The sequence below is a fragment of the Phyllostomus discolor genome, chromosome 7 (genome assembly GCF_004126475.2).
Source record: "Phyllostomus discolor isolate MPI-MPIP mPhyDis1 chromosome 7, mPhyDis1.pri.v3, whole genome shotgun sequence".
In the NCBI taxonomy this organism is placed as follows: Eukaryota; Metazoa; Chordata; class Mammalia; order Chiroptera; family Phyllostomidae; genus Phyllostomus; species Phyllostomus discolor.
The window spans coordinates 4,639,198-4,652,533 of record NC_040909.2 but is presented as its reverse complement, the minus strand read 5'-3'; the positions used below and the strand labels follow the sequence as shown (position 1 = coordinate 4,652,533).

General features: G+C 61.0%; 1 protein-coding gene across 1 annotated transcript in view; it reads left to right on the top strand.

Annotated features, from left to right (window-relative positions):
• The first annotated feature begins 12,169 nt into the window (after positions 1–12,169).
• The window catches only part of BSN (bassoon presynaptic cytomatrix protein), a 39,261-nt gene continuing 38,094 nt past the window's right edge, over positions 12,170–13,336 (top strand). The window contains 2 exon segments of the mRNA XM_036031503.1: positions 12,170–12,219; positions 12,386–12,794. Coding sequence (XP_035887396.1) covers positions 12,170–12,219; positions 12,386–12,794 — 459 coding nt within the window.

Genomic DNA, 13,336 nt, shown 5'->3' with positions numbered 1-13,336 from the left:
GCGAGCCCTCTGTTGTTTCACCCAGAGCCACAACGAAGGGCCATAGATGACTTCCAATCACAATTTTCTCTTCCCTTCTTGGGGTCACAGAGAAGTTTTCCTTATTCTTATACAGAAACATAAAAAAGCAAGCAATCTATTGCTAGGGGAGAAACATTTTGAAAATTATTTTTTAAAAGATTTTGTTTATTTATTTATTTATTTAGGGAGGGAAGGGAGGGAGAAAGAGAGAGAGAGAAACATCAATGTGCGGTTGCTGGGGGTCATGGCCTGCAACCTAGGCATGTGCCCTGACTGCGATTGAACCTGCGATGCCTGGTTTGCAGCCCACGCTCAATCCACTGAGCTACGCCAGCCAGGGCACATTTTTAAAATTTTAAATGAAAGAAAAGCAGACCTGATTTCTGGGCGGGAGGTTTTTAACGTGGAGTGGGCAGAAATTACTTTGGTGTTTCTCCCTCCCCCCGAAGACACAACAGACAAAGCGTTCGGATTCCTTCGGCTTCCAGTGAGGAGGGAGCCTCAGGCCAGGTGGGCTCCTGCCGCAGGCCTGGAGGAGCAGGCGCCCGGAAGCTCCCTCATGGGAGGTGTTTGCAGCCCAGCCCGGCCCCCCGCGCCCGGCGGGTGTTCAGCAGGTCACGTGTCGATGGGGCAGGCACCCGGTTCCCTGCTACCTGCATTGTTGGCCCATCCGGCTGAGCTTGGAGTCCCCGGCCCAGGGTCTGAAGGTGGGGCCGCAGCCTGTCGCGCTTTCTGGGTCAGAGTCCCGGCTTCTGCCCTGCCGCGACTGCGGTGGGGAGAGCGGGGCCTGCCGCCTCCATGGCCACAGAGACTTACGGTTTTCTCTTAATTCGGCTCGACTGCCTGGTTTCAGCAGAGCTGGGAAGAGAGCCGACAGGCACACTCTGTCCCCCAGGTAAAAGGCTGTAGCATCTGCAGGGACTGCTGGAAGCGGGGAAAAGCTGGCTCAGCGTCATGTCACGACTTCGGACTTCTGATCAGAGCCTCCCAGCTTTGGGAGCTTTGCCCCTCAGGCGGAAAACTGGGCCACTTCGCACCCGAGTTGTTCCCGTGCAGGGCCCCAGAGCAGGCGTCTGCACGCTCGGGACAAGGTGGGGACCGGGAGTCTCTGTGGGCCCCGCCCAGGAGCCATGGCCCTCCGGAACAGCGGGTTGGTCAGTGTGAACAGAGCGCCGGCCCTGCGGCCAGGGCTCTTGAGAAGGCTGGGGAGAGGGGGCAAGAATTTGCCTGAGAAAGCTGAGCCTGGTGGGAGAGGCCCCGGAGGCACCCGGCCGGCCTGGAGGCATTCTCGGAGGACGCCCCAGCCGCCGCAGGCCGCGCCCGCCACAGGCCTCGGTGCAGAGTGTACCGCGGCTCCCCCAGAGAAACATCGGCGTCCTGGGCTCAGTGCTCATGGTGCCCAAAGGGAGCAGTCCCTGAGGCTGGGGCTCGGCTTCCACTGCTGTCCTGGGTCGGGCCGCCTGGAAAGCCCAGGGGCTGATGGCAGGGCCCCTTTCAGGAGCTGCAGACCTGGATCTCGGTTTTGGGAGGCGACTCTGGCAGGTCGCCTTCCTGACACCTCTCCCCTCCTTGATCCTCTTGGTCCCCCGCCAGGGCCCCCACCTGCCCTGGTTCCCTCAGGAACATCCTACTGGAGTCTGATGAGTAGGTAGGGAAAGGCATTAGGGCACCAGAAGCAATAACATACCCCTCCCCCCACTGCATTCTAGCTGGAGAAGCCAGCTCCCTTATGCACTACAGTGAACCCCAACCTTCGAGTCCCTTCCCATTGGAATTTGTGGTGATTGGCCGAACCAGCCCTTTGTAAACGGTGAATAGCATAAATCTGACTGTTTAACTCACCTGCAAGAAGTTGCTTCCAAGCCTTAGGAGGGTCATTTCCTACAAACATCGCCTAATTACAAAATTGTTTTTTATCAACTGATTAAAACATCCCGTGGAGCTGCTTCCTTTGACTGGCAGATGGGGATTGCGTTCACTGTAGATTCCAGGAACCCCTGCCCTCTTCCCTCCTGTCCTCCAGCCTCCGGGGTGCTCGGGCTGCCCAGGGAGATGGACAGTAAACTGGAAGTGCCTTGCAGGGGGCAGCACGAGGCGGGGAGGGGGCCAGGCTGGTGGGGACACACATCGGGAGGGAGGCCCCAGGAGGCGCCACCCCAGAAGCCAGGGTCTAATGGTGCTGGGGGGATGTTCAGCCGGCCCCCTGGAGAGCCCTCGGTCGTGGGTGCAGGAAGGCCCCTCCTGGTCCAGGAGCCCCAGGCCTCAGGCGGGGCTTGCACCAGGGGGCGAGTGGGTGACGCCGGAGAGCCTGGCTGGAGCGACAGGAGGGGCCGCAGGCAGCAGCAGCCGGCTCAGCCTCGGCGGAGCTCGGCCTCCACGGGCTTCAGGAAGCCTGGTGCCTTCTGAAATCAAACAAAAATGTTTATGAATGTGTACTTTCCCTCTTCCTGGAGATAACATCGAAGGTTTAAATCAGATTTATAAATGGGCCCATGCTTTAAATAACTTAGAATTTGTGCAGGTGGGAAGCCAGAGAAAAATGGCATTTGTTTTGGGTTATAAAATGTCTTCTGGTTAAATATTTTGAATTAAAACATCTCTTTGCTCAGTCTCCTTGCCGAACTAACTAAAGCTGCGAGAACAAGAGACGGAAAACTCTGCGACCAAACTAAAAAAAAAAAACCCCAAAACCCATATGCTGAAATGCAACGAGTGAAGAAGGGTTTCCAAGTGCAGGGAAAATGAGTCCAGGATGAGGGAGGGTTCCAGAAGGGGAAATGTGCCTGTATGGAACCAGGGCATGAAGGTCCGAGTCCAGGGGGCCCAACCCCAAAACCCCCTCCTTGGACTGGGCAGCAAAGCCAGCGCATGTGGGAACCTTTAGGAGCGCCCCCAAACCTTCTTCGAGGCCGAAGGGTCGTTGAGAAGGTGGAGATGCCCAAGGGGCCGGGCAGGTGGGGGAAAACCTCGGTTGCCGGCAGCCGGGACAATCGGAAGACGGAGGGAACTAAAATAGGCATCGCCGGTGTCCCTGGAGAAGAGAACAAAACAAAGGAACAGAGGAACGTGGAAAGACACAATAGAAAAAACTCTCCCCAGCAATAAAGGAGGACATTCATCTTCCGTTTGAAAGAAGGTACTGAATTTCAGGAAAAAATAGATATGGAATATTCAAACGTGGCTTGGCGAGGTGCCTGAACTTCAGAGGGAAGAGTTCCATCGCACCCGGAGGGGGATGTTAACAAGGGGCAGCTAACGGGGCTGGCCCAGAGCTCTGCAGAGTGGCAGCCGGTGCTAGAAAGCAGAGGGGCTGCGCCTGCGAAGTCTCCAGGGAGAGAAAGCGTGAGCCCAGACCATCATGCCCAGCCAAGCTGTTGTTGTGTTCAGACATCCAAGAACTAGGGGATGTGGGTCCTGTGAGCTCTTTTTAAATGAATGCATGGATGAATGCATGGATGGATGCATGGATGGATGAATGAGTGAATGAATGAGAACCTCCATAGGTGGATAAACTCCGTAAGACAGAAGCGGAGAAGCTGTGGTTAAAGGACCAGCCCCCCTCAGCAGAGTCCTCAGGCCGAGGGGCTGGCATCTAAGGCTCACGCACCCTCAGGCGCGTCATCATTCCCACAAAGCACCGCAGCGCACGAGACGTCCAGCCTTCAGCGTTGCGCTGAGCCCCTGGCGTTGAGCGCGCCGTCGGACTGAGGCCCACAGGCAGCTGCGGAGACTCGGGGAAAGCTGCAGGAGGGAGGGGGGAACGGGGCTGCGGGCGGGTCACGGGATGTGTCCTCTGATCTCTTCCTGGTGGGAATGAATTTGGCCTCATTGGGCCTGGCCTCGTTCTGAGTAAGACGCTCCAGGAGCCGGATACCCCTGGGGGCCGGTCTAAAGGTCTGGGTTTGTTCTGCATCACGGGTGGCCAGTCCATGGCCACCGTTGTGCCTGTGTGTCCTACTGCCGGGTTCGTGACAGATCTCAGTACCTGATGGCAACGCTCTTTCCCACAGATCCTTCCCAAACCCAGCCCTCTAGGCGGCCGCTCTCAACGCCTGGCATGAGAAAGGAGCTGCCCTGGTTTCTCACCCTTGCTCTGGGTTCTGGGCACCGGCCGGGCCTCAGGGGGGCCAAGGCCCATCGGATTGTCCTAAGAAGGGCTCTCGGCCCGGCGGACCCACGGAGGCCTGGGGGCTGGGGGGCCAGGTCCCAGGGCCTGCTCTCCCAGTAGCTAGCTACGGGCTGGTTCCCAGCTGGCTCCCAGCCTCCTGGCGGCCCCTCCTCCTACATTGGCATCTTCCCCCGCCTGTGTTTGGCAGCAGCAACTCTCATTCCCACCAAGCTCTCTTGCCACATTCTCTGCCTTCCTGCTCCGCCCACACGCTCATCCCGGTTTCCCTCCACAACGGCAAAGCAGCCAGAGCTCACTGCCTGAGCCCTGCTCCCTCCTGGCCCGGACGGACTGGCCTGGGACCCACGGGAGCCTGCGTGGCCCAGGACAAGTTGGCCACCGGTTCCTCAGTGGGCAGGATGAGTGGCGGTGGCGGGCATCTGGGCAACGCTGGGGCTTCTCCATGTGGGTTTGTCTGCTCCGGGGTGTGAGCGCGTGTATGCCCAAGCATCTCGGTACACATCTGCCTTGGGGGCCGTCACCAGGCTGGCACGGTGCTTTGCCACGGCTGTACCAAGGAGGACCAGATTCTCCAGGGTCTTTTGGGTGTTGGCATCTTCCCTTTATAGCGGGTGGCAGCTTCAAGGGGCTGGGAAGGTCGGAGGGGAGGTTGTCAGCCTTTGCCTCTTCGGGAGCTCGACTTGTGCTATGACCCCCCCCAGGCACCCCATGTGTGGCATCTTTCCCGCCCAGCCCACAGGATGTCCCCCAGCTTCAAGAGAGCATCGCCGAGGCTGAGCCCATGGTGCTGGCGTCCTGCCCGGGCGCAGCCCCCTTGTGAGGCTGTGGCTGTGAGTTACAGAGACCCCCACCTCGGTGCTGTCGCTGCCAGTGGAGCGAATGCATTGTGGTTCCTGGTTGTCAGGAGAGCCGGCCGGAGCAGCCCCCGGGGGCCTGGGGCTCCCCTGCCCCTGCCCTGAGTGCGCCCTCAGTGGCCAGGAGAGCCAGCACTCAGACCCCCTGGGAGACAGAGAGATTAAGGGTTTGATCAGCGGTGGGTTCCAAGTAGGGGTGCGTGCGCCAAGGAGGAAAGGGAGCCGAGATGGCAACTGCGGCGTGGGAGGGAAAGGCGAAGACGCCTGTTTACACGTGTTTCCTACCCCGTCCTTTCGTGCTCTTCCGCTTTGGGGGAGGTATTGTTCTGTCGGCATAGACGTGCACAGACGTGGTGGGTGAAAATTCACGGGCTGAGGATACGCAAATGTGTTTTATTGATAAAGACACAAGATCAAAAAGGCAAGAGGCCAGTGGCTTGAAAGCTGGGCCAGTCAATACATTTTCTTGTGTGACCACTGGAACTGTTTCCGAACTCAAACTCTGTGACCCCCCCATCCATTCCCGAGAGGGTTGCTCCGGGACGCAGGACTGCTCGCCGGTCTGCAGCCCCCACCCCCACCCCCCGCCTGAACACGCAGGGACCGCGGGGTCTCAAAGGAGACCGTCCTCCCACGGCGTCTGCCCAGCCGTAATTGCCTATTACAGAAAGGTCAGCCGTGAATGTATTAAAACCTTGTTTGAAGCTGTGGGACTCTTCCGGCCGCTCTGACTTAGAAAAACAGTTTCCCTCAGTTCGCTCCTTCCCCGGTGAACAAACACAGCCGTTTATTGGTGTGAAGACTTCCCTTTCAGGTGGCCTGCCGGGGGCGGTGGGGGGCGCGCCCCAGAATGCTGCCCCGCGGAGCCCAGCCTGGCCTGCCTCCTGGAGCCCCCACGTCTGCCTTTCCTTCCCGCCCGTGTCCGCCTGAGCAGGCCCTCGCTGGGTGCGGCTTCCAGAGGGGCCCCAGGCCCCTCCCCACTGTGGATGGGGGCCGGCGCATCTTTCCCAGGTGGCCCTGTCCTTGTGCACGCACCTGGTGTGTGGAGCATCTTTGGGCACTGGAGCGTGCTGGTCTCGTGCCTCACCTGGGGGGGGTTCTGACGGAGGGGAGCCCAGCCCCTGACCAGCTCGGTCCGGGCTGCCCCTCCCGGTGGTGGCCGTGGTGCGGGACAGGACGGGGCAAGGGTTCTGAGCTCCCTCCTGCCCTGCTGAACAGCCTTGAGACTTGTTTCCGACCAGCCAGGGGCCTCACAGACCGGAAGGGAGGCAAGCGGGGAGACAGTCGGCTGTTTCTACAGCGTCTGCCTTTCTTGTCCGTCTCTCAGAACCGTCCCCCCCTTGCCACCGCCTCCCAGTGAGTGCCCCGTGGCCCGGCTTCTAGCCCCTCACTCCGTCACACCTCTGCCCTCTCCCTCCTCCCCTGCCCACCTGCCTCCTGCGTCTCGTCTGCTTTACGGCGGCGCCCCTCCCCCCTCGCTGTCCTGGCCTCAGCCCTCCTCCAGAAAGGGGGTCCCCTGAGGCTGCTGGGAGGGGCGCAGGGGCCCCCAGCGGCTTCACTGCTCCTGGTCCACAGCCATGAGCCTGGCCTCCCTGGGGCTGGTCTGGGTCCTGCCTGAGGACACCTCCTTCCCCTGCGCCTCCCTCACCTTCTCCTGCGGGGACCTTTGCTCAGGAGGGTCTCCTGGGGGCACCTGTCTTCCGTCCTGATGAGGCTCGGGGTTACCCCAGCCACTCTGGCCCCCTTGGGGCTGGTCTGTTGCCCAGGGACAGACGGATGTCCTGGACCACCCACCATGGGTGGACCCTTCCTTCCATCGTGGGTGGAGCCCTTTCCTCCGTGGCTTCGCCGGCCCCTCGCAGCACGGCTGCCTGCTCCTCCTCCCGGGAGCTTTCCTCACCGTGTGCACGTGTTCTCCTTCCTCGGTTCTCTGGCCCCGGCATCCCTGCCGCTCCCGTCAGTGCTGCTGCTCCCCACAAATCCTCCCCGGACCAGTCCTCTCCATGTGATCTCTACCCTGTGCACTGAACTGTTAACACCCCCAGATAAGAGCATCTGGACTTATCTGGATCGGACCCAAGCTCTGACCCGTCTCCGATGTCTCTTGGACGGACGCCCTCCAGCACTACTAACTCAACAAACCCAAACCCAACCTCGTGATTTTGCCCCTCCCCTCCCCACTGTCTACCCACCAACTGGCTGCTCCCCCTGGACCCCTCCTCCCGGTGGAAGGACCACGCCTCCCTGGATCTGAAGCCGGAGTACCCTCTGCTGGACCTAACCTCTCTCTCACCTCTCCCTCACCTCTCTCTCATCAGTATCTCTTGAGCTATTGCCTTCTTCTCACCGTTTCTCTGCCTCCACCATTTCCTGCCACAGAAGCTGAGCACGGCTTTGTCTGGAAACTTTAGAGGCCCTGTTCTCCTGCCCCGGCTATGCTAGCTCCGAGCTGCCCACCTTGTCCAGGTGGTTCAGGGCTCCCTACCGTCAGGAGCTGTTCTAGGTGCTGAAAGCGACGGGCTTGCACCTGCCGTGCCTGCCCTGCTCAGCCGCCCAGACTGAGCATGCTCTGTCCTGTCTCTGGGCCCTCGAGTCACCTCCAGGAGACAGCCCATCCGTTAAGACCTGGCTTAGATGTCTCCTTGTCCTCAAAGCCTTCACAGACTCCCGCCCCGCCCCCGGGCGGCGTGGAGGCGCGTCAGGCCGTGATTTGTTTGCACATCTGTCTCCGCTCCAGGCTGGAGGCTCCCACGGGACCAGATCCCTGTCTGGTTCACTTTTTTAAAAATTCATTTTAATTAAATATTGAATGGGTGTCTATAAAGGATATAAGGATACTTATAAAATATGTATAAGATGTAAGGATAACAATACAGTGACCGTCTGTGAGGACCCACATTCCACTGTGAGAAACACGACCCGTTCACACTGTCGGCACCTGTCACCGGGCCTGAAACTAGCCCAGGGTCAGTAAGTGTTTGCGGATGACCAAACGCCCAGATGCACGAGCGGACCTGAATGAACGGACCTCCACTTTCCCCAGCGAGCCTCGGCGTTGCCGGGCAGACTCCAGGTGCAGTGGTCATAACTGGATCACGCGTGCGCCCGCTCCGCGAGCTCACCGGGCTGCTCCCCCACCCTGACGTTTGCTCCGCCGTGCTGCTGGGTGCCACGCAGCGCCGAGCCTGGTGCTGGGGCTAGGGCCGCAGTGGGGCGCAGCGTTGGAGACCCCTCCCCGGGAGTGTCTGCTGAAACGGCTCTTCAGAAGAAGAAAAGAGAATCCAGGGGAGCCAAATTGCGGTGCTTCCCACCCCCAGAGGGGCAGTGTGGGACAGTGGCTCAGGACAGGGACTGGTGGTGGCCTTGACATGAGAGTCCCAGCTCCACCACTCGCAGGTCCTAGTGACGTTGGGAGCTGCCTACCTTCTTTGAGGGTCGGTTTCCTTGTCTATAAAATGAGCAAAATGGGTCCTGCCTTATGGGTTTGCTGCCCCGTGGGTTCGCTGTGGGGCTTAAAGGAGGTAGTGTGTGACGGGTGCTTAGCGCACAGAGATTCTACGTGGTGGGGCCGGGGTCGTGGCCAGAGGCTGGACAGGCCTCCAGGGGACACTCCTGCAGTTCTTCCCTCCAGGGGAGGGCCAAGTGCCAGGCCGGCCACATGCCACGTTCCCTGGGCTCTAACACACTTGGGGACCAGCCGCGCTGCTCTGAAGCATGATGTGCCCACACTGCATCCATCGGGAAACACGTGTCGCGCCTCCGGCACGTGCCGGGCTCTGTGCTGGGCTCCGGGATGCAGCTGCGGAGAAGTCACGCAGAGGCCTGCCCCCATGCAGCTGGCGGTCTAATTACTGCGGGGATCACCAAAGGTATGCAGAAGCAATGCATGCACTACACGGTGAGCTGGAAGGTACTCAGTGCCGTGAAGACAAGAGCAGGAGGCACAGTGGTTGGGGGCAGTGTCCCTGCCAAGATGCCTCCAGAGCAAAGACTCGAGAGAGTGCAAGTGCCAGCAGATGCAAATGCCCAGGGGCAGGCGTGGGCCTGGCACAGCCGCGGACGAGGCCGGAGGGAAAGGGGCTGAATTCCCTGGAGGCCTCAGGGGCTGCAATGGCCTCTGAGGCCTCCTGGGCCTCAGAGGCCATTGCAGAATGTTTGGCTTTTCCTCTGGGAGGGAAAGGAAGCTGTTGGAGGGGTTAAGCAGAGGAGGGGAGTGGTTTGATTTACATACGTGAAGGATTATTCCGGCTGCGGCAGAGAGGAGACCATGGGAGGGAGAGTAGTAGAAACAGCCAGGCTTAGGCAGAACCGAGAACGGGGTGGGGGGTGGGGGGGGACAGGGGCTTGAACCAGAGGAAGCAAGGAGGCGGTGGGAGGGGCCACACTCGGGAGCCCACGAGATGTGCCGATGATGAACCGGGATGAGAGATGTAGGGCCTCCAAGGTGAAGAGCAGGAGGAGCGCGCACCGGGGGAGATCAGGGCTCAGAGGTGCCAACCAGACATGTCGGTGAAGACGTGGAGCGGGCACTTAGGCCAGGGAGGAGCTCGGGAGGAGCTCTGGGCCAGGGGTTCACACTTGGTAGTTGTCTGCGGGCAGTGGGACCTAAAGCCGTGAGTCTGGGCGGGCCTTGAGACGCAGGGATCCTGCGCATTCAGAGAAGTGCATGTGCACAGTGATGGAGTCCCTCCTATGTAGGAAGGGGGGTCCCGTGATGAGGCAGGGGAAGGTGGTGTTCCAGAGGGCACCTGGAGACCTTATTTCGGGAAGGAGGGAGCGCTCAGCAGCGGCCGGTGCTGCTGCTGCTGCCCATCCAGTGAGGTGAGGCGCTGAGAGGCAGCTGTTGGGATTGATGATGTGGAGGCCTCTGGGGACTGGGGCCAAGGGTGGCTTCTGCAGAATGATGGGCAAAAGCCACGTTGGGACAGGTTGGGAGGAAAGGACAGGAGCAGGAAGCCATGAGTGGACACCATTGGCAGGGCTTTGCCATAAAGTGGGACGGTGGCTGAAGGGGAATGTGGGTCAAAGTTCTTTTTTAGGTTGGAGAAGCATGTTCGTACGGCTACTGAAATAACCCAGTAGAGGGGGAAATGGGTAATGAAGGACGGGGGGAGTTTGCGCAGGGGAGAAGCGGGCCTTGGGGACAGGAGGCGGCACACAGTGGGGGCAGACATGCGGGGGAGGCTGTGGACCTGCAGGTTTCTCTTGCGCGGCTCCCCCTTCTCTGTGGGATGGAGAGCAGCTTGTCAGTGACCGTGAGGACAGGGAGGGCCATGTCAGAGCTCGAAGGTCAAGGAGAAGGTATGAGGAATCATCGGGAGGACAGGGGAGTGGAGGGGTGATGTACTGGTGTCACCGGGTGGCCCCCACAGCGGCAGTCGGGTCCGTGGACGCGTCGCAGGCCTGCGTGCAGGGGGCAGTGGCCTCGAGGGGCAGACCAGGCGCAGACATGTCATTCATTGGCTCATTTGCACTGCAGCTGACTTGGACATTAACTAGAGTTTGGATCCCTAATTGTCACATCAAACAAATGTCCCCAGAAGGACTATAGAGTGGTGCCACATGGAATTAAAAAGCCACTGTGTACACACAAGCTCGCCTGCCACACACAGCAGGCAACACGGGCTGGGTAGACGTTGCGGGATTCTGAGCGGCCACCAGGACCTTGCGCTCCTGGGAGGGGCTGCAGCCCCTTCACGTGTTTTTTAAGGGCTCTTGCGGCTTCCGACGCGCATTCCAGGGCTGCCCTGAAATTCCGGCCCCAAATAACTTACACGAGAAACGAGACTATGGATTTAACCAAGTGGGAACGCTGCTCAACCATCCCTAGAAATGAGTCTACTGACACGCCCTGGTGCCAGGTTCTGGATGTGGGCCTGAGACGCCGCGGCCACCCCCACCCTGGTCCTCACAGCCGGTGGCACCGATGGCCCGGGGGTGGGGGGGCTAGCCCCAGGCTCCGGCGACCCCATGGAAGAAGGAAGCGCGGGTCTGTGAGGCTGCGTGGGGGTCTGCGTGTCGCTCTTGGCTGAGGACAGAAATGTTTGACGGACATGCACTAGAGGCTCTTCTTTCTGGAAGCGTCTGGATTAGCCCGAGCGTCTCCCCGCCAGCAGGTCTGCAGAGGAGGGGGAGAGCCGCAGGGCCTCGCAGGGGCCTCTCCGTGGGCTTCCAGACCGCCCCCTTCCGAAACGGCCTGTCCTGAGCTGTCCTGCCAGTTGGCTCCGGGATCTTTTTGGCAAGAGATGGCCTTCATGGAGGGATGGCAAACTGAGGGTCTCCTCCTGTCAGCCAGGTGCTACCAGGAGGGGCCGGGCCAGCCTGCCCTGGCTCCCGGGTGCCAGTGGCCGCCCAGATGAATGTGGACCGAAGCAAGCACGGAGTTTTAGGGAAGCCGTAGAAAGCGTTGCCTTTGGCTTTTTGCGCTCAGCCTTTCTCAGCTCGGAAGAAAAGTGGGCGGAGATGAATCCCAGTTGGGTCCGAAGAGGGGGAGCACAAGGGAGCAGAGAGTGGCAACCTGGCGGTCCGCTCCCACCTCACTGCGGGTTTCAGCTCGGCCAGGCTGGGGCGGGGTGGGGGCAGGGGTCAGGCGGGTCGCATCTCCCTCTGTGGCGCCTCCAGGGCTGGACCCCAGAACCCCACCCAGCCCCGCACACTCGGGAAAGCAGAAACACTTCACCGGGTCCATCGTGGTCTGGCTGCAGGCCGGCTGGAGGGCCGCCAGGAGGAAGGCGTCTCTGTCCCTGTCGGTGATGGTGACGGTGACGGTGACGGTGCCGGCACCGGGGCTCCTCCCCCACCCATCTCCAGCCGTCTGGGGTCCAGCCTCTGAAGGCAGCCCATTCGGACGTACCAGACGTGCCAGGGAAGCAGTTCTGAACTTGGGCTGTATCTTGGAATCATCTGGGGAGGGAAAATTACTAACGCCGCCATTCAGCCACCACAGAACCTCTTGTCACTTGTCTGTGGTTCAGGCTGAGAGAAATTTAAAAACCGCCCCTGGGTGGTTCTGATACGCAGGTTTAAAGCCCTGGTACTCGAGGTGCGGTCTGCAGACCATAACAGAGGCGTCACCTTAGAGGTTCTGCCAAATGCGGACCCCAGACCCGCTGAGCCGGAACCGCGCCGCATCAGGGTGTCTGAGGGGCACTCGTGGTCCTACCCCATGGCCCGGTGCCGAGGGTGCAAGCGGGAGATGCTGGTCGGGGCCACGAGGTGGGGGGGGGCACGGCCCACACTCAGCAGGTGGCTGAGGTCACACGGGGGCTGTGACTGGGCTGCGGGGCGGGAGAGGGGGGTGGTGGCGGGCCTTGGCAGCGACCCCTGCAGGCCGCTTCTCTAAGATGTGTCTCTAATGCAGTTCTTCTCCGTGTCATTTCAGCGCTCCCAGGAGACTGGACCCCAAGGAGCCCCCGGGTAGCCAGAGAGCAGCCTCCCCAGGCCCGAAGCAGGCCTCCGCTGCGGCTCCCGGCCATGACAGCCCCCGGGAGGCGAGGGCGCAGGGCCCCGCGGGCCAGGAGGCCGAGGGCCCCCGCAGGACGCTGCAGGTAGACAGCAGGACGCAGAGAGCAGGGCGGTCCCCCTCTGTGTCGCCGGACAGGGGCAGCACCCCCACGTCACCTTACTCCGTCCCCCAGATCGCCCCCCTCCCCAGCAGCACGCTGTGCCCCATATGCAAGACCTCGGACCTCACGCCGGGCCCCAGCCAGCCAAACTTCAACACCTGCACGCAGTGTCACAGCAAGGTCTGCAACCAGTGCGGGTTCAACCCCAACCCGCACCTCACCCAGGTAACCGCCTGCGCGCCGCTCCCCGCACCTGCCTTCCCACGCCCCCTGCTTCCCTTGTCCTCTGTCGCCAGCTCTCTTCTCTGCTCCGTTTCCCTGGGCCACCAGCCCCTGGGGCTTCCTGGGGGCGTGTTCCGGCCCCAGACATGGCGGCAGCAGCAGGGGAGAACAGGCCTGGCCCCAGGTCTCCCCTCCCGAGGGGCTCCTGCTCCTCCCCAAGGCCTGGGCGGCCCCAGAGCCCAGATGTCCTCCTACTGGTCCAGGTTGGACCTGGAAGAACGGTGCCTAGAGGACCAAAGACAATCTTACAGACGACTTTCCCTCATGGGGTCTCATTTGAGGTGGGCCCTGGGCCAGCCTCTGTCCCCAGCAGTGGGCCCTGGCAGAAGAGCCAGGTGCTGGGGGGGCACCCGGGAAGCAGCTCCCCTCCGGGGCGGAGCCAGTGCCTATCCCCAGAGAAACGACCCTGGGATGGAGGCCGAGGTTGGGGGCCAGGCATTCACAATGGGTGACAGTGGCCTACACTCACCAGGAGGCCACTCTGG